Here is an 18,588-nt window from a genome sequence, read left to right on the forward strand (position 1 = left end):
GTCAAAGGCAATGAGAAAAACACTGTTGAAGAAAACTCATCAATGCTGCACTAGAGTTTGCCAAAAGGCATCTGGGAGGCGGCGTTGGTAGAGAAGGAAAGTCTTTTTGACCATCAGACAAGGCGCTGTGTTTGGCAGACAACAAACACTCGGAGGTCTTCTTGGATCACTTTGCTGCTGTATGTTTTCAAGTAGAAGCTGGAAGTTCATGTTTCTTTTGATCATGAACAGGCTTTGATTTCCTGCTAACAAGTTGTCTTGTACTTGGAAGAAGCGTAGCAGCCACACACTGTGAAGTTCATTTTATAAAATGTTCAGTTAGTTTCTACAAGACCCCACAAAAAAAAAACAACAACAAAAAAAAACACGTACAAAATTTCAACTTTATCTCATAAGTCCACTGAATACGTCACCGAAAGACTTGACTCTCCAAGTGCATAGATGAAACTGATGCATTATTGTGTGACCTCCTGTAAGAGTTGTTGAGGTAATTTTGGCAGGACTGTCACCATTAGGAAAGTTCAACACTGTCCCATGTTTTCTCCGTTTATGGATTAAGCATCTCGGTGTGGTTCGCTGGGGTCACGAACCCTGATAGACTGACAGATGTCAATCTGACAGTACATTTCTCTTGGTTGGGGCTTTTCAAGATGCTTCACGTTATCAGACAGGTACAAGTAACAAGTAGGGACGGGGGAGGAAAATGTTAAAATAGCTCTCTCAAGTTTTTTCTACCAATCAAGGACCACATATCCAAGGCCAGAAGATCTACTTCATATTGACTAAAGCAACATCCACCGCAGCTCTAAGACAGAAAACTGCTGACTACAGTCATTTATTATTCGCCTTAATGGTCGCCACATGGCAAGAATCAATACGCAAAGCATAAACATGCCCATGACTTAAAATGAAAATCATATTTAATGTGAGTCTAAAATTTATATACTGCAAACTTTCTGTAGCAGCTGGTAGTGCTACGTAGCTAAGGCTAGCTTGTGAACGGAAAGCTTCCTCTTTGAATCAGTCATTTTGTCTGTGTTTACAGGCTCTGATTTCCTGCTAACTGACTGCTCAGATGTGTGTCTATGCGTGTCTGCTTGTAAATCAATAATTATGGTAAGGTGTTAGACAGCTTGCAGTGTATGCACACATTAATCTGAAAGTATGAAGTTGTTTCTATGAAACTGCTAATGTAGGCACATGTATGTGTGAACCACAGCTTTCATGTATTAAAAAAAAATGTGAGTGTGAGTTGAAGCTCATCATGCTTGTGCTATCCTTTTTCTGCCACATTGCCATGGTGACAGTGCCCTCCCGGGGTAATGGGGACGAGTGCGCCAGAGCTATTTATTCTCTCGTTCTCCCTCTTTCCTTCCATCGTTCTTTCCATCCACCCATGGCCCTCTCTCTCTCTCTCTCTCTCTCTCTCTTTCTCTACCTCTCTTCATTTTCTGCCACCTCTCTCCATCTTCCTTTGCCCTCTTCCTCCTGCAGCCTCACCGTCTTTCCATCTCCCTCCTTTCTTCCTTCCTCGGCTCTTTCTTCCTCTCTGTGATTGGCTTAACACTCTCCTCCTCAAAATGAGATAGTGCTTAATGAGACAGAGGGTGAGGAAGAAGAGGAGGGGGGTGACAAAGAGCAAGTGTTTTTCTTTTTTCATATAAAAAAAGAGGGAAGGGAAAATTTCTGGAGGAGGAGATTAATGCAAATTTGTGTTTCTTGTTTGGTGTAAAAAGAGAACATGGATGCACACCTTGTTCTTGTGTATTTTTGCATTTTGATATTTAGCCTTTTTCTGTCTTATTGCAGGACTTTTGATTCTGAACGTCTGAGTGGGAAGAGTGAAGTAAGTTTTTCTTTACTTCCTCTAAAAGTCTTTCAGAATGTCAGATATTTATTCATCAACACTCTCAGGGTTTTTAGCTCAGACCATTCGAAGGTCCTGAATCGGTCACAAATGTTGACACGCTAACTTTTTTTCGCGGCTTTTTATGTCAAAGCCACAAAATGTTATGTATTTTTTAAGAGCTTAAGTGGTAGACAAACATAAAGTAGTTTGTAATTGTGAAGTTGAGTGAAAATTAAGGACTTTTTACAAATTAAAATTGGACTCCACATTTTGTATTTCCAACCCCTTTGCTATGAAACCACTAAATAAAATCCATTGCACCCATCAGAGTCCACTTGTGTGTAGTTTAATCCAGTATGAATGCAGCTGGTCTTTGTTGACCTCTGAGGTTTGTTAGAGAACATAAATGTACAAAGATGAAATCGTTAAGCTATAAAACAACATCTCAATCTGGGAAAATCACACAGAGATCTGTTCAATTCTTATTTAAAAAAAAAAAATCAAATTTGGTGAATTTGAAACAAAAATACCGACACATACCTACCTATATGTGCCGTCAGTGGACACATGAAGCAACCTGTCCAGTGGGGTGCAGGGACTTGACCACCATGAAAAAACAATCAACTCAAAACAAAGATTCATTTTAGGTGCATATTATTATAAAAGTCTTGTGATTAATAAAAGAACACAATTATTACAGATTGATGAAAAGGTAAAATATGGACTTTACAACCTCCTTTAAGCTGAACGGTTGTCATGACGATCTAGAAACATCAGGGCTTCCAGCCACCCTGGGCCACACACAATACAATGTAAATAAAAATTCAAAAGGGCACCTTTTTTCTGGTGAAAAAAGGGCACCAGAAAACGCCCTTTTCTCCTGAAAAGGGCGTTTTTCACCTGAAAAACGGTGCTCTAGCACCTGAAAAACGTGCAGGTGCTCTAGCACCACCTAGTGTCTGTCTGTGCACATCTCTGTCAAAAAAAAAAAAAAAAAAAAGATAGTTGAAACATTTTTGACATATTTTAAACAATAAAAAGGCCTCGCATCCTTTAATCTCACCAACTCTCTCTCTCTTTTTCACATCCAGCATTTAACCAGGGAGGGACAAATGAGACGGTGATGGAGGAAAAATTAGACGGGAGATGGAGACGGTAGGAGGGAAAGGTGGAGCGGAAGAAAGTGTAATAAGCGAGGGAGGGAGAGGGGGAGGAGAAGGTGGGAGCGGAGATAAATGGTTGAGGAGACGGTGAGATGAGTGAAGTCAGAGCGCAACACTGTGTGACACACTGCAGACGGGAAGACTAACGGAGCGAGAGGAGCGGAGGGGTGAGGAGGGGTGAGGAAGAGGAGGCACGTCAGACCCCACCTCACCCCCTCCCTCGCTCTATTTTCTCCCCCTGCCTCCCCCGCTGGGTAGCAGACCTTTGCTGGATGGTAACAAGTCACTCGGACGGCTGCAGGACACACATACATACATTCTCTCTCTCTCTCTCTCTCTCTCTCTCTCTCTCTCTCTCTCTCTCTCTCTCTCTCTCTCTCTCTCTCTCTCTCTCTCTCACACACACACACACACGCGCATAAAAGACAGATTTCCTGAAGATTATGTCATGCATGCACCTCTATGTGTGTTGAATAACATTCTCTACATATTTTAAAGGTAAAAGAAAAAAAGGTTGTTCTCTGAAATCAGCCTTGGGTCACTTTGACAGTTCTCTCTCTCTCTCTCTCTCTCTCTCTCTCTCTCTCTCTCTCTCTCTCTCTCCTCCCACCTGAGCTGTAATTTGCAGGGCTGATGAGGGTGAGGGCAGAGCAGAGGCAGGAGCAAAATTCGCCAGACACACTAACACACACACACACACACTCTCTCTCTCTCTCTCTCACAGACAGGCGGCTGTGCAGCTGCGCCGTTTACAGCTACAAACTGTGGGAGAATCTGATCCTTTTGTGCGAGTGTCTGTTTGCTCTTTCCTAACCTCGTCTTCCCCCTCTTTTCGCTCTCTCTCTCTCTCTAGCCCTATCTCTCTCTCTCTCTTTCTCTCCACGTCCCCTCCTCTCTCCGTGCTCCCTGTTGGTGTATCGGTGTGTGTTTGTGTGTGTGAAACGTGGGGATAACAGACGCTTATGTGAGCAGCCTCAGTGGCTGGCTGGCTGGCGAGAGAGAGGGAAGGAGAGGAAAGGGATAACAGAAGCCACCGCCATCATTCTGATCGGATTCACACCAGACATGTGAGAAGATGTCCGTGGGCGGCTGCGCGTGTCCCGGTGAGTACACCGCTGCTGACTTTAACCGCTTGGTTGTTGTTGTTGTGGTTTTGGTCAGCGAGTGCAGCTGGGAAGAAAAAAAAAAAAAAAAAAAAAAGAACAAAAAATGAGGAAAAAGGGTGCCCCTTCGGGGGGCCCTGATGTCCTGCTTGCAAAGACTCATGGGAGGTTGACCTCTCTTAAAAAGTAGAATCGATGGAGGTGCAACATGTTGTCTAGTTTCAGAGTGTGAAAATGAAAGGAGATGGAGATCTTTGTTGGCCTGCCCACATCTGAGCGTGAAGTTGCTGCTGTTGCTATGGAGCCACAAATGCAACTTCTTCCTCCACTTGTTTGCGTTGCTTTGGCAGGTAAAAAGTTGGCACTCCTCCTCCGGTTTGTGGCAGAGGAGAAAGATCAGACTGTGACATTTGCAGGGCAAAGCTCAGTGGCACGGATCAGAGGCGTGCATGATTGATTGTTGCACCTTTCCCGCCCCACCGCCACCACCACTGAGGAGCTATTAATGAATGTTTGATGTCTCACGACTCACATGGGAGTTTGTCATTTAGGATCCAGAAAGAGGCTGATGAGCAGTTAGAGATCGGAAAAGCAGATCGGATTGGAGAAAGTGTCTGACATGAGAAGCTCTGATGCATTTGTTTGTCCGTCATCGTTACCAGCTTTAGCATCTGTAACGATGATGGATTTACTGTGACTTTAAAATGCGTTGACACAACTTTGGTTTCCCACATTTTGTCCTTTTACAGCCAAACGCTTCAATGCTTTTCACTGGTACTTCATGTGACAGACCGGCAGAAAGTACAGCATAACTGAAAAGTGAAAGGAAAATGATGTTTTACCAATAAAAACCTCGAGGTCAGTTATTTTCAGAACCACGTTTAACTTTGCTTGCAGTCTGAAAATGGAGTTTCAGACTGTAAATGAAACTTCATTTGCTGGTTTTTACTTATTTAGTTTTGCATAATTGGTCAGTATCAGAGGAGCATCAAAGAATATACATTTTCCAACTGTCCCACAAATTTTAAATTGGATTTAATTTTGGACTCTGATCCAAAACCCACGTGTCTGCAGCGCTGCTTCTTCCTGCTGGAAGTTGAACATCCACCTCAGTCTAAAGACTGTTACTTTTATTTCTTTCTTTGACTGTCTTTGTTTTAGCTCTGCCCATTTTCTCATCCAATTAAATCATCTTCCCTGTCCCACAGCATGATTATGCTACAATAATATTTAATATTTTACCGATATTTTAGTTTTCTGTCATTCATAAAGTTTTGCATGTGTGTCAGGAAGTTCGGTTTTGGTTTTATCTGACCAGAACTTGTGGCAAACTTTAAACAGGACGGGGTATTTTTTCTACTATGCTGTTCTTCTTGACACTTTCCATAAAGTCCAGATTTGTGGAATGCGCATCTAAAGGTTTCTCTGTCACCAGATTTCACTACCTGAACTGTGGCTCTTTGCAGCTCCCCCAGAGTTGCAGCAGGCCTCTCTTTGATTAATTCACTCCTTGCCCAGCCAGTCACTTTAGGTGGGCATCCACTTTTTGGTTGGTTGGCCATTGTGTCACTTTCTTCTCCTGAGCTCTAAGAGATGTTTAAAGTTTGGGGTATTGATTTAGAGCCTAACCCTGCTTCAAACCTCTCCACAACTTTCTCCCTGATTTACAAAGGCTGATATTTATACTGGATTTTATTTAGGGAAACCAGAGCAAATTCACAACTATGCACTCCTTTGTCACAGAAACTCCCAATAAAACACCATTCAGTTTGTGTTTGTGCTATAAAAAGACGTTTAAAAGTTACATTTGTATGAATACAGTGTAATTCTTGCTGCATTTCCACGGACCGTATAATTGCGCAAATTGGAATTAAGAAAATAAATTATCTTAATGGAAACGGGTCAATTTAGAAAAAAAAAAACGTTTTTTTGATAGCTTTTGAATATGGAAATTTGTGTATTTTGCAAAACTGCAATGGAAACATTTTTTCACTTCACACGAGTCATGTGACGAACAGCCAGATGTTACTACTGCCGGAAAAGACGAAGAAGACGACAGGAAGTGGTAGGAGGATGACGGCGCTGTGTGTTTTTAAATGCTTTAAGTCATTCGCATGTGATTTTGATTGCATTTCTTTTTAAACGGAAACACCACAATTGCAAAATTGTGTTTCCTCAACGTCAGCAAGATATCAAAAAAAAGTTTTGTGCACATTTGTTATGGAAATGCAGCTACCGTTTACCGTCCACTTTAAATTTCTTAAAGCACAAAGTATTATACATGTTACAGTTACTCCTATCGGTACTTGCTGCCTGGGTTCTCTGCCTTCTTGTGAACCATTCGTTGGTTCTTCTATGTTCCCAAATTACAAGAGTATTAATCTGTAGTCCAGCCAGTGCTGCCACAGGGAGCTGAGAGGAACCTATCCATCACATCTCACCAAACTGATAGAGGAATGACTTCCGAGGAGCAAAAGTTGTGTTTGGGTGACAGCAAACAGATGATCCTTCTCATTGCATTAACTTTAATCAGTCTGAGGAGAACAGAAACAAGAAGAATTGAGGTCTAGAAATAAACCCCACCGCTGCTGGGCCGGAGGCAGTCTATTATTAAGTGTTACAGCGATTTATGTAGCACCCCTGATAGGAGGTGGAGGATGTTGAAATATAATCCTGACACTGAAAATCTATTCATAATCATGACAGATGTGCCTTCATTTCTGCAGTACGGTGTAATATTTAGCAGCGGGAGGGGAGAAAGTAAAGCACGGTGGAAGTTGTGTGGAGGTGGCCTCGTCTCTTTCCCCCCTCCATGCAGGACCACAGCAGCCGCAGCGGTCAAACCTCAAACAGCCGGGCTTGTGGATGAGGGAATTTACCCGACCGCTCATCTGGGATCACGTTTCCCGACTTTAAAAAAGACGTAACCCTAAACCGGTTCCATGTTCTTGAGGTTCTGGAAACTCTTTAGCTGGCGGATTATTTCAAAATGGAAAGTTAAGAGGGAGCAAAGCTGAGAAGCAGTGCCAGATTTCTCTTCTGGGAGACTGATGTTAAAGGCTGTCGACGCTGCGATCAAATCAGACAAGGATGCGTTCTTCAGAGATACACACACACACACACACACACACAGCTGCATGGAGGGGGGGAACGTATACCTTGCATCAGAGTAAGCTGCATGCACACAGCAGCCTTCGTGCAGACGTGTGTTTCCAATCTGTGTGCAGCACCCCGTGCTACGAAGGCAAACGCTGCCACCTCAGCCGTTAAACGAGCCTGCGCAGCAGAGGCAGGAGCGTTTGTTTAGAACCGAGCCTCCTCGGCTATCTTGCGGTCGGATTGCATACTTAATCAACATGGTCATGGAAATTTCCAAAAAACGACGTATGACTGCACTATTTCTCGCACTCCGATTGTTCGGTCTGGTGTTCCCTCTTTGTTTTGTTGCTTCAGCTTCTCTCCTTTTGCTTTTTCACCAGGTTTGTGGTTTAATTTCAGAAAGAAAAGGAGTTGTTTTTTTTTAACTCACAAATACAAGAACTTTAATTTGGAAGACAAAAGTAGGGTTTTCATTTCAGGAGTGACATGCTGGGAAACAAGGTGTTTGGATTTATAAAAAAAGAAAACCTCACCTGCACTCACTCACACACACCGAGGTAACTGAAAACCAATGTAAACACGACCTCCATATACGGAACAATCATCTCCATTCATTCATGTCAACTCCAGATGAACCCCCGGCTTGACCCAACGGAGGCGCTGGTTTAATTTGCACATTTACAGCCACGTCAGTGCTCCCTCTCTGCTTTTATAACACCGAAAATGAATCAAAGAACTTATGGAGCTGCTTCTACATTCAGTCACTCTACAACTGCAAACTTCAAAGTATTTTATAGGGACTGATGTGGTAGAGCAGCACACTTCAGATTTGGTATGGGAAAGAAAATGCACATGTAACATGAAACTCTAAAAGGGGTGCCATGCGTTTGATTCAGCACTTTGTAGGACCACTTCTTGTTGAGTTTCCAGCTTGAAGTGTTTTGTGGTTTGTCTCTACCTGCTTTGCACATGTAGAGACTGAAGCTTTTGCCCATTTTTCTTGGACTTTCTTTGACTTCAACGCATGAATATGTTTCGATCTAAACCGTCCCATTACGACTCTGACTGTAAGCTTAGGGTCGTTATCCTGCTGGAAGTTGAACTTTTACATCAGTCTCGACTTCGAGTGAGTGCGATCTTCCTGGATCGCACTCAAATTAGCTTCATCCATCAACTATTCCACCTGAAGAAAAGCATCCCCACAGTACTGCCACCACCATGTTTTGTGTGTGCAGCGTTGAGGCTCTCCCAAACTTCATGCAAAGCCGAGCAGTCGATGTTCGTATTCACACACCTTCCATAAACGGCGCAGGTCAGCTGGGTGACACCCCTCCTGCTTCAGTATACGTCACGCCCCTAAAGCATGTAGGGAAACGGTCAAGGACAGAGCGCCACACCTTCCTGCAAACAGCCTCTTCCAGGGACAATGACTTGGCAATATCCATTAAGGAATTTTTAGACACTTGACAATCTTTGTAGGCTTTTTGTGAAGAATTGCACGAATGTTCGTAATGCCCCATTGCGTTGGCTAAGAACTATTTGTGTCTCCTGCAGAATCAGATAGGGGAGAAATTGGAAACAGACTAGTTGAAGTGAAAAATATTAATTTCTGTCCGAGTGCATTTCTGCATAAATCACGTCCGCAAACTTCTGACCAATCACACAACACTTCACAAAGAGTTTTTTGCAAAATAGTTTGACCCGGACCTGTTGTCGAGATGGAGGATGCTTCCCTGCAAACAAAATGACACAATTTTCATCACGTGTCTCCGTCTATGAGAGTCGATTTTGATGCTTCAGAAATCAGCTCTCATATGGGAGAGCCATTACTTTTCTGCTCCCCATTATGTGTCTTGTTCGTCGGCCAAAGAGTTCAGTTATGGTCTCGTCTGGCTACAGTGCGTTACCCACATCACGACAAACTACAAACAGAACTTTGTTCAATTATGTCTTTCTTCTTCTATAAAAGCAATTTTTTTTGGACAATACACCAAAAAATAAAAATAAAAATTGGTTTATTTTTGTCAAGAAATTCTTCCACCTGAGTTGTGGATCCCTGGCCACTGCCTGGTCTGTCAGATGAGGTGGACGGCCTCGTCCTGGTAGGTCTGCAGTTGTAAACCAACCCAACTTTAAACTTGTCCGCAACTTTCTCCATGACCTGTCTGCTGTGTTTCTTGGTCTTTGTGGTGATGTTTGTTCATTAACAAACCTCCGAGGCCTTCACAGAACACATAGTTTAAGGGTTCGTTCACACCCTGTTTAGTCAGCGTTAAACAAATGCACAGTCTGATTCTGATGCGAATGAGAACAGTGAACTCTGGCGCAGTTTGAATGCATAAGTGAGTCTGAAGACTTTCCAAAAACCGGAAGCGAATCACGGCGTAAGGCATTCTGGGTCAGTAGAACCAAAACAAATGTGCTAGCCCAGCGCTAGCAGGAAGAATGTCTCGTGGTCTTTTAACCAACAACAAAAGAGAAATGCTACAAGGCCTAAATTCTGATGTGACTATTTTTGTTCACATTTTCTGAAGGAAGATGTTGCACTCATGTCCTCTTCAGAGGTTTTCGTGTTGTTTCAGTCGTTGATGGTGCAGAGCCACCACAGGTGAGGGTGTGAACGGATTCTTTAAAGGGTTTGGATCATTTGACACTGTGCAGTGTACTAGTTACCCTGGAAACCATGTAGTGGTGTCAGAATAAGGTGGTCCAGATACAAAAGTGCACCCCACTTTTCAGATCTTTATTTGGAAAACGGGGTCAAATCATGCATCTCTAACAATTGTACTCTATGTTGTGTAGGTCTATTACACCATAAAATCCCAATAAAATCCGCTGACGTTTGTGGCAAAATGTGGAAAAAATTAATAGACATAACGGCTTTTACTGGGCACTATTGGAGAAGAGAAGAATATGACAAGGAACAATGCATACAAAATGATAAAACCCGTCTTGAGTCGTTCTTGTTCCTCCTCTTGTTTACATTCCTGAGCGGTGTTCGACACAGAAGGATCCTCCCCCTTCTTGTGTGGGCTCAGAGGGGTTTGTGTGTGTGTGTGTGTGTGTGTGTGTGTGTGTGTGTGTGTGTGTGTGTGTGTGTGTGTGTGTGTGTGTGTATGCACACGCAGCATGTGCCCCAACATGTGGGTGATATAAACAGAGGCGAGTGTCGGAATAACTCCAGTGAATGGTGTGATTGTACAGTCAAGTCCACGTTGCTGCAGATGTTTCGTCAATCTGACTCTTGGTTGACCTTCTAGGACCCTCCTCCATCCACCCCCGGCCCCCCAGACCTTTCCAGCACGGCCCACCTTGTCCTCTGCAGTGTGCGTCCACCTCCATCTTTCCTTCCACTCGCTCCCTCTTTCTTACTCCTTTGACTTCTCCTGATTGCTAGCGTATGTTGGCTGGATGGACTGACTGGCTGGCTGGATGGGGGAGGAGGGAAGAGGCTGTGTGTGCCCTCTCATGCAGAGAGTCACATGGTGTCCCTGATTGGAGGAAAATGAGTAAAGACTGCAGCTCTGGCTGAAATGGCAACAGACAAAAACGCACAAAGGCTGAGCTGTTTAAAAACGGTTGCACAACAAGAGAGCCTGAAGAGGAGGAGGAGGGTGTGACAGAGGGGAGGAGAGCAGAAGGGAGCAGACACCGAGGAAAAGATGTGGATTAAGAGAGGAAGAGGAGGGGAGGGGAGAGGGGGAGGAAAGGTGACGGAGGAGGGAGAGAAAGGCAGCGAGCGGAAGAGACAAGTGGGAGATGAGCACTGTAGGAGCGCGGGAGGAGTGGGTGAGACGGGGAGTGAGGAAGAGATCAGACTGTGTTTCTATGTTTTCTGCAAGGCTGAGCGCTGACGTGATTGGCTGAAGGAGGGTGGGGGTGGGTAGGGGGGGGTAATGTGTGGAGGGGGAGAGAGAGCAGACCTGACTCTGAGATCAGAGACAGACAAAATGGCTCCCAGAGAACAGAGAAGGCAGCATCAGGGCACTGTCATCTCCACTCACACAGCTGTCAGCTGACGCCGCGCTCACATCTGGCACACCGACACAGGAAAGAGGCTGAGATGATGGGGAATAATCCTGATCGCCGGCTTCCTGCAGCACTTTTTCTGTTTTATTGTTGTTAGCATTCATTATCACAGAGATAAAAAAAAAAAACCACACACACACTTTAATGCCACGCCGCCTCACAGCTGACCCTTGTTCTAATTTAACCCCTCCGCCCTCCCCTTGGTGGTGCGGCCTGTTGTAACATGTGACGCACTCGAAGCTGAAGTTCCCCCTGCTGCAGAGCCTCTGTGTTCGCCTGCCAAAGAAAACCCTGGACAGGGAATTCACCCAGTGGGAGCGGGGAAATAATATACTGTGGGGCAGGATGAAAATGACAACACGCCGACTCTCTGCGGCCACAAGAGGGCGCTGTTGTCAAAGGACAACATGAGGTTGGAGGTCAGCTGGAGTTTTTCCTCCTGAGGATGTGCCGTCAGCGACGATGAGCCTCTTTTTTATTTCTGTTTAAATTGAGTTGCTTTATTAGGCCGTGCACAAATCCACAATCCCAGCATTTGTAATTTTTATGGCTGCAGCTAACAATTATTTTAATAGTTGATTATTCTATCAAATTTTCTGACGATTAATCGGAGAAACAATTGGCACATTCTACAGATTTTAATACAATATTAGAAACACATTAAAGGATGCAAATAAACAAATAATTCAATCAATTTTTTTAAATAAGAAAATTACTATTTCATGGCCTGAAATGCAAAAACATATTATAGCTTTAGTGAGCTTGAACCGGGTGAAGGTAAAACAGCCAGTCACTATTTTTTGAGTCTGTTCACTCAATTAATGGATTACAAAATTAGTTGACTATTATTTCAATAATACATTCATCTTCACAGTTGATCAGAGTAATCATTTCAGGCCTTATAATCTTAAAAACAAAATATGCAATATGAACAGGATGGAAAATGGCCTACCCCAAGTTTCTCCGCAGTCCAAAAATATACATCTAAGGATCTAGCATTTTATTGGCATCTATTGGGACTTACGGTGACCACTAATGCTGTTGGAGCAGCATTAAAACCATATACAGAGTTTACATTAGATGGAAAAAGTTTTTCAATTCAAAGCTCTAAACTTTAAACTCACATGTTTGAACTTTGATAGCAACACAGTTATCCACTGTCTTGAAAAGTTTGGATTAAGTCCTGGCTGAAGACTAAAGTGAACATGGAAAAACAAAATTTGGGGGTTTCATTTAAGTAACGAAAAGTGTGATTATTATATGGATTTATAATTAGTTGACAGAATTTTGCTTTATTTCTTTAAAAAAGGACAAAAAAATCATCTCAACCTTTGCTGACCTCTGAACTCTCGTGTTTAAACTGGGGTTCTCTAACTCTGTTAAATTGAGATTGGCAGCAAAGTCTCTTTTTATGTTTTTAAAAACAACAAAAGAAAAGGTGCTCCAAGGCATTTGTGTATAATATAGAGTATTCTAATCCAATTTAAAATTTCTATATCTTTACCACATTGGTCAAATGACCTCTTCACTGTGTTGGTTGTTTTCACGAACATCCAAACTGTAAACCTGAACTATGTGAACGTTTTGTTCCCAAATATTCAAATTGTTATAAATTTGAATATATACAACAAAAAAATCTGAAATTTTAAGCTGGGAAAGGATTTGAATTTGAAATTTGTAAAAACGTTTTAAATATATGAGACTAACATGAAAAAAAAAATCCATGGATAAACAACATTTGTAGCGTGATTCTGAACGTCATACTAAAATAAATCCTTGATTTTAACGGGTTTTTAAAGCTTTAGGTTTGATGTGCTATGTTCTCAAAGTTGCTGAAGTTTAGCAACCAGAATAAATGACCAGTTTTCTTTACATCCTGATGAGTTTGTGTTTTTGAAACATTTTTCCTATTTTTTTCCTTTGGGTTTTTTGAATAAATATAATTACACAGCTCACTCAGGCTCATTATGGAGTAAAGAGAGTCGACTTATTGGTTCAGTGCATTAACGGTAATGGAACAGAGCAGCCAGACATTAACAGGAGCAAAACCACAGAAACAACAGCACTGCAAAAATATCTGTACATTAGCCTATAATATATTTCAGCCACTTATTCAAGCACACCAGATTTGACCTTTTGCTGACTTTAACTGTTCCCACCATGACCTTTGAAAACGATCTTGTTGAACTTTTAGAGTTAGTCACAGCAACGTTTCATCCAATGGCATCCAAAGCCTTCAAAATATCAGTATTTTTATAAATCTTAAGTATCATAAAGCATCTCAAAGTTTCTTTCTACATTTTCAAAGAATTATTACTTTCAAAATTACATCTCAGACTTGAGCTTGAAAGATGTTACTGAAATGCTAATACATTTCAATTTTCTCATTGCCTACAAACCACAACATGGCTTCTCTCTGATTGGTTGATCAAGTTCTCGTGACGACTGCTTCCTCAGACGGTGCCGAGGTGAGCTGTGGTCTAATCGCCCTTTTGTGATACGTTTTTTTTTTTTTTTGCTTCAAACGCTTTCTCACTTTTGTCTAATTTTTGAGTGAAGTTCAGAGTTTTGATTTTCCTCCTCTATTTTCTTTGAGAGCGTTCTTTCTTTATGTTCAGCTCTGCTCCTGATTCATAATGAGGAAATGATCAAGCCAGATGATGAACCAGAACCGCGGGTGCTTTTGGGTGATGTTGGTGAACTCATTGGCCCAGTGTGGCTTTCCATAGAGGTAGATGATGAGAAAGTTGGACATGTCTTTATCTGCCGTCTGACGCTCCAAAGACTGCAGGAAGACCGCAGACCGATTGAAACCCCGAGTCTCCGGACACGATCAGTAGAAGTTGCTCTGCAACAGAACTTTCTAATCAGACAAAGTTCTGACCTGGTTTTAGAGCAAATCCTGAAGAGATTTTACCATCAGCCGAGCTGAAACACTGTGAGACCGATTCCGGACTAGTTGATGAAAAAGTGGCGTTTGATAACAACATTTTTGTTTCCTCTGCTCAATGGTTTCTGAACTCAGAGTTATGAGCCAAGAAATCTCTTTCCTTAAACACCTGAAGCCTGTAACGCTTGGATAAAAGTTAAGCGTTTAATTATTTTGGACAATGATTTTCTGACATCTAAAATTCCCCGTTTCCTCTCCTGTCTGTGCTCTTGAGGTTTTGTTTGTTTTGTGTTTCTTTACTTAATTTAACTATTATGAAAAAGATCTTAGTATAACTATTCATTTATTGCATGTTTACATTGGTAAATGGTAAAAAAAAAAAAACCTCAGAAATATTCAGAATTTATTTTACCTCATGTAGTAAAAATAAATCAAATGGAGAGTAAAGTAATAAATACAAAAACTCATCAAGATGTTGCTACGACAATTTCATTTGCTTTGAATTTTGATAGAATGTTTCTAATATTACGCTAATGTTACATAAATGAATTAAGAAATCTGCAAGCCCAAATTGAGTACCACGTTTCACAGTCTGATCACAGTTTGATTGCTTTCACCCTGAAAGTGTTTACTCTACTCATCAGCGACAAATTTCACACGAGTGCTTTTGTTTCTGCATCTTATTTAGTAAAAGTGAAGAACTTAAGCCGCCGAATGTTTAACTTCTGACACCCGCCGACCAGCGAAAGAAGATTACCAGGGAAGATATCTGTCGTGCGGAGCAGCGGGATAATCTGAGAACTAGAGGGGAGAAACGTCCTGTTTGACCACCAGCAGCTCGTTTTTCCATTTCTGTCTCTGGGAGGAAGAAACGGAAAAAACAGCAGTTAGCAGAAGTGGGCTCGGATCAGATTAATCAGGACGGTCTCCTGCAGTCAGAACCGACACGAGGCTGTCCTCGGATCCCAGCTGAGGGGAGGGCGACGGGGACGGTTGTTATCAGAAGTTGGGCAGATGCATGTGGCGCTCAGTTTCCTGTTGACGAGCAAGTGGAAGTGGCAAGCTGCACACATTTGCACATGTGCACGTGGCTGCACGCACGCGCACGCACCAACACCCAGTGGCACACGCACACATAGACGCTGCAGGCACCCCCCGCTCCCCCCTTGATGTGCCCCTGAGCCTGACAGTCTGGACATGGGAGATATCAGAGAGTGGGAGAGGCATGAAAACACAGCGTCTGAGTCAGATCTGGGTATAGCTGTGAAAGTGCATTTGTAGGTGGCAAAATGGCGATGTCAGAGCAGCTCGAGTCCGAAGGAGGTAAGGGTTTTGTTTGTTTGTTTGTTTTCCTTCCTTCCTTATTCTAGTCCTTCTCGTTCCTGATTTGTAAGCAAAAAACACCTGAAAAACATCAGATGGATTTAACTTTAGTTTGTCTTATCAACTAGAGCAGGAGAGGAAAAAAAAAGTTCAGCCCATTCCAGCACGGTTATTTGATTATTCCTGGTTATTCAGCACCAACTTGTGCCAGCTTTAATCACTTCTCAGACATGGATTTATGGCTTTAGGTGTGACTGTGCAGCTAGAAGTGTAGCTGGTGAAATGAAGGTTAGGCGTCAGCGTGTGTGTGTGTGCGTGCCTCGCTGCTTGGGGTGCTGGCTGAAGATAAGGCCGACCCTATGCCTGAGAACGAAAGAGACGGTGTGTGTAAGCCCTTCAAGCCTTATCCCGGCACACCTCCCACCCCCACCTCCTCTCCATCACTCCGCTGCACACACGTCCACATACACACACACACACATCCACACGCAGCGGGGATTAACCCCGTCATGTACCATTTCAATGGGGAAGCTTTTGGAGACACACACACTCACACACAGACTCACACAGGATTAACTCTTGTGTGTCCATTTCCATGGGTTTCTTAGCCGCTCTCCGGTTGTGTCGGTGTGGACTGCTCGAGTTTCCATGGTGACAGGGGCCAGTGAATGTAAGATAGGCAAATCCACATAAGTCACCCGCAACAGACACTCCGAGCTACTATTGACTACAGCTCCCCTGGTGCTAGACTCACAAAGATGCTGCCAACGGACTGACAGGAGGCTTGTGAGCTGTGAAGCGCTCATGAAACAGGCTTACTTTGGTCAGAAGCAACAAACATAAAGTCAGTTGGAGCTGCTGCTGCTGGTCGGGTGAGAGACGAGGCTTCGAGCAGATTATCCTCTGTAAATGAGTAACACAGCAACTTATATATTCGTTTCATACAGAAGAGACTGCGAAGGTAGAATTGTATACTGTGCTCAGGTCAAATATAACCTGTTTTTTAAGGTTAGGTAACGTTTGCTTGTCTCTGCTGGAACAGAAACAATTATTTCAACGCCACAAAATAAAATGTACACACACCCACACGTGTACATGTTATTTTTTTAAATGTTTAATACATGGTTTGATTTTTAATTTGCACCTGCTATTCTGAAGGAAAAAAAAACAAAAAAAACAAGAGACTAGGGCCTTTTGCCTTTTTCTAATATAAATGCACATGGATCAGTTTTTACCAGTTTTAACTTATCAATATCAATGTTTGCAGGTGTGCTTTAACATTAGTTTATTTGATGCTGAAAATATTTATATCCTCATTACAGAAATCACAATCATATGCTGCTAGTGTCAAAACTTTTGCCACCTGGGTCAAGATCTTCACGAGGAAGGTACATGTGCACCAAAAAATGTCAAATGTTTGTGTTGCTTAAAAGGCAAACACTTTATTGTTACTCTCTTTTACTAATTAACAAGAAACATGCTAAATCTTAATGGAACATTTTTATTTATTTATTTATTTATTTTTTTTTTTTTTAGAAAAAGGGGCTCTCATAGATCTGACAAACAACTAGATACAAAATAAAGAGGGTCTGGCACAATTCCCTTATTAAAACTAAGTCATTTGGTCTCCAAAGTGTTGAGGATAAATTGTTTTCTGTTTCTAGGATTAGTGAAAATGTACTGCGTATGCTGCAAAACAGGTTTCAATGTGATTTATGTATTTATCCGCAGGCAAGGCTAGCATCTTTGCTAACGACTCCTTAAAATAAACGGAGCTAAAACAGAACAAAAGAGAAATCTGGAGAGCAAAATTACAAAGACGAGTTAAACCAGCAGCAATAAAAACCAGCAGCAATAAAAATGCATTTTTGTTTGTTTATTCTTGAACCACATTTTTTTTGTTGTTTTACGCAACTGTAACTCATTGCTACATTAGTCGATTAAAGCAGTGGTCATCCTAGATGTGTCATCGTCTGAAAGTGATTGTTCAGCATTATTTATAACCACGCTTATTCAGTTGGACAACACAAGTGGTAAAAGCCAGACCACACAGTGACGCTCTCCACAGAGATTTAATTGCATGCTCAGTATGAGTGATTGCAGCAAATTTAACGCTTGCATTGACTGTCGCCGGTGTGAGCGACAGTCAACGCAGCATGCTCGTCCACGAGAAGTGATAGCTGCAAGTCAATGACTCAGTGCAGCCTACAGGGCTTCCTTTGGAGAAAAAAACAACTTTTTAACAAATTTGAATAATAAGCTGAACTACATTGTTTGATAGGATCAATTGGAAAGGAGGCGCTTGGCTTGGAATATGTCAGATTGGAATTAATTTTCTTTTTCATTACTGCAGAAGAGCCTTGAGACGATGTGTTGTGAACTGGCACTTTATAAATAAACTGAATTTAATTGAATTAGTAAATGGATAAAAATAAATAAATAAAAAAATCCGATTCCAGCAGCTTCTTCCAGTAGAGGAAAATCGTTTGGTCAGTAAAAGCAATGAGATCTTTTCAAACATGAAATTAATGATCATCAGTTTTCTGTTTTAAACCATGCCTCCCAAAGAGTTTTTATAATCTTTTAAAGTTGTTGTCTTTTGCTTAAGTTTTATTTTTAGTCTGGTTTCCACACCTAAGTATTTTCTTTATTAAGCCACCCAGCTCTCGTCTATTAATTTATGCAAGATAGTTACGGAAGCGCAACTGATGAGTCACTTTTACAATTTTTTCAGCACTTTTTATGCTTTTATTTTAACAAAAATCTGTCTAGTTTTCTGCTTTTGTTTGCATACACGAAGAATGTCAAAGATGAACCAGGAGACAGACATTAATTGTCTATTGTCTGTAGTCTCTATTATGTTGTTAAGAAAAGGAAAAAAGTCGAGGTCAAAATGCCGGGGGCCAGGACTGAAACGCCATCGGAGTTCCTAGTTGTTATGTTATGTTATGTTATGTCGATGGACGTCAGAAAGGAAAAAAGCTCCTTCAAAAATGTGACACCTGACCTGGAAACTGATGCATCAATTATTTGTCAGGACCTCATCAGAAAGAGTCTCAGGAGGATGGTGACCTAATTATGCAACAATTAGATGTAAAACCTTTAGCAACCCTGTCATATGGGCTGAAGAAC

At 42.0% G+C, this 18,588-nt stretch overlaps 1 protein-coding gene across 3 annotated transcripts in view; it reads left to right on the top strand.

The window, feature by feature from the left end:
- The first annotated feature begins 3,692 nt into the window (after positions 1-3,692).
- Positions 3,693-18,588, top strand: part of ldb1b (LIM-domain binding 1b) — a 31,694-nt gene continuing 16,798 nt past the window's right edge. The window contains exons 1-2 of one of the 3 annotated variants that reach the window (XM_088009664.1): positions 15,306-15,456; positions 16,779-16,844. Coding sequence is in view for 2 of the 3 variants with exons in the window: in XM_014986559.2 (XP_014842045.1) it covers positions 15,423-15,456 (34 nt within the window). In the remaining variant the exon portion in view is untranslated. Of the gene's footprint in view, positions 4,116-15,304; positions 15,457-16,778; positions 16,845-18,588 lie in introns of those variants that run through there. The other 2 variants (XM_014986560.2, XM_014986559.2) reach the window with 2 other exon arrangements.

Source organism: Poecilia mexicana, unplaced genomic scaffold (assembly GCF_051168715.1).
Source record: "Poecilia mexicana isolate PSO_F unplaced genomic scaffold, ASM5116871v1 scaffold_1, whole genome shotgun sequence".
Taxonomy (NCBI): Eukaryota; Metazoa; Chordata; class Actinopteri; order Cyprinodontiformes; family Poeciliidae; genus Poecilia; species Poecilia mexicana.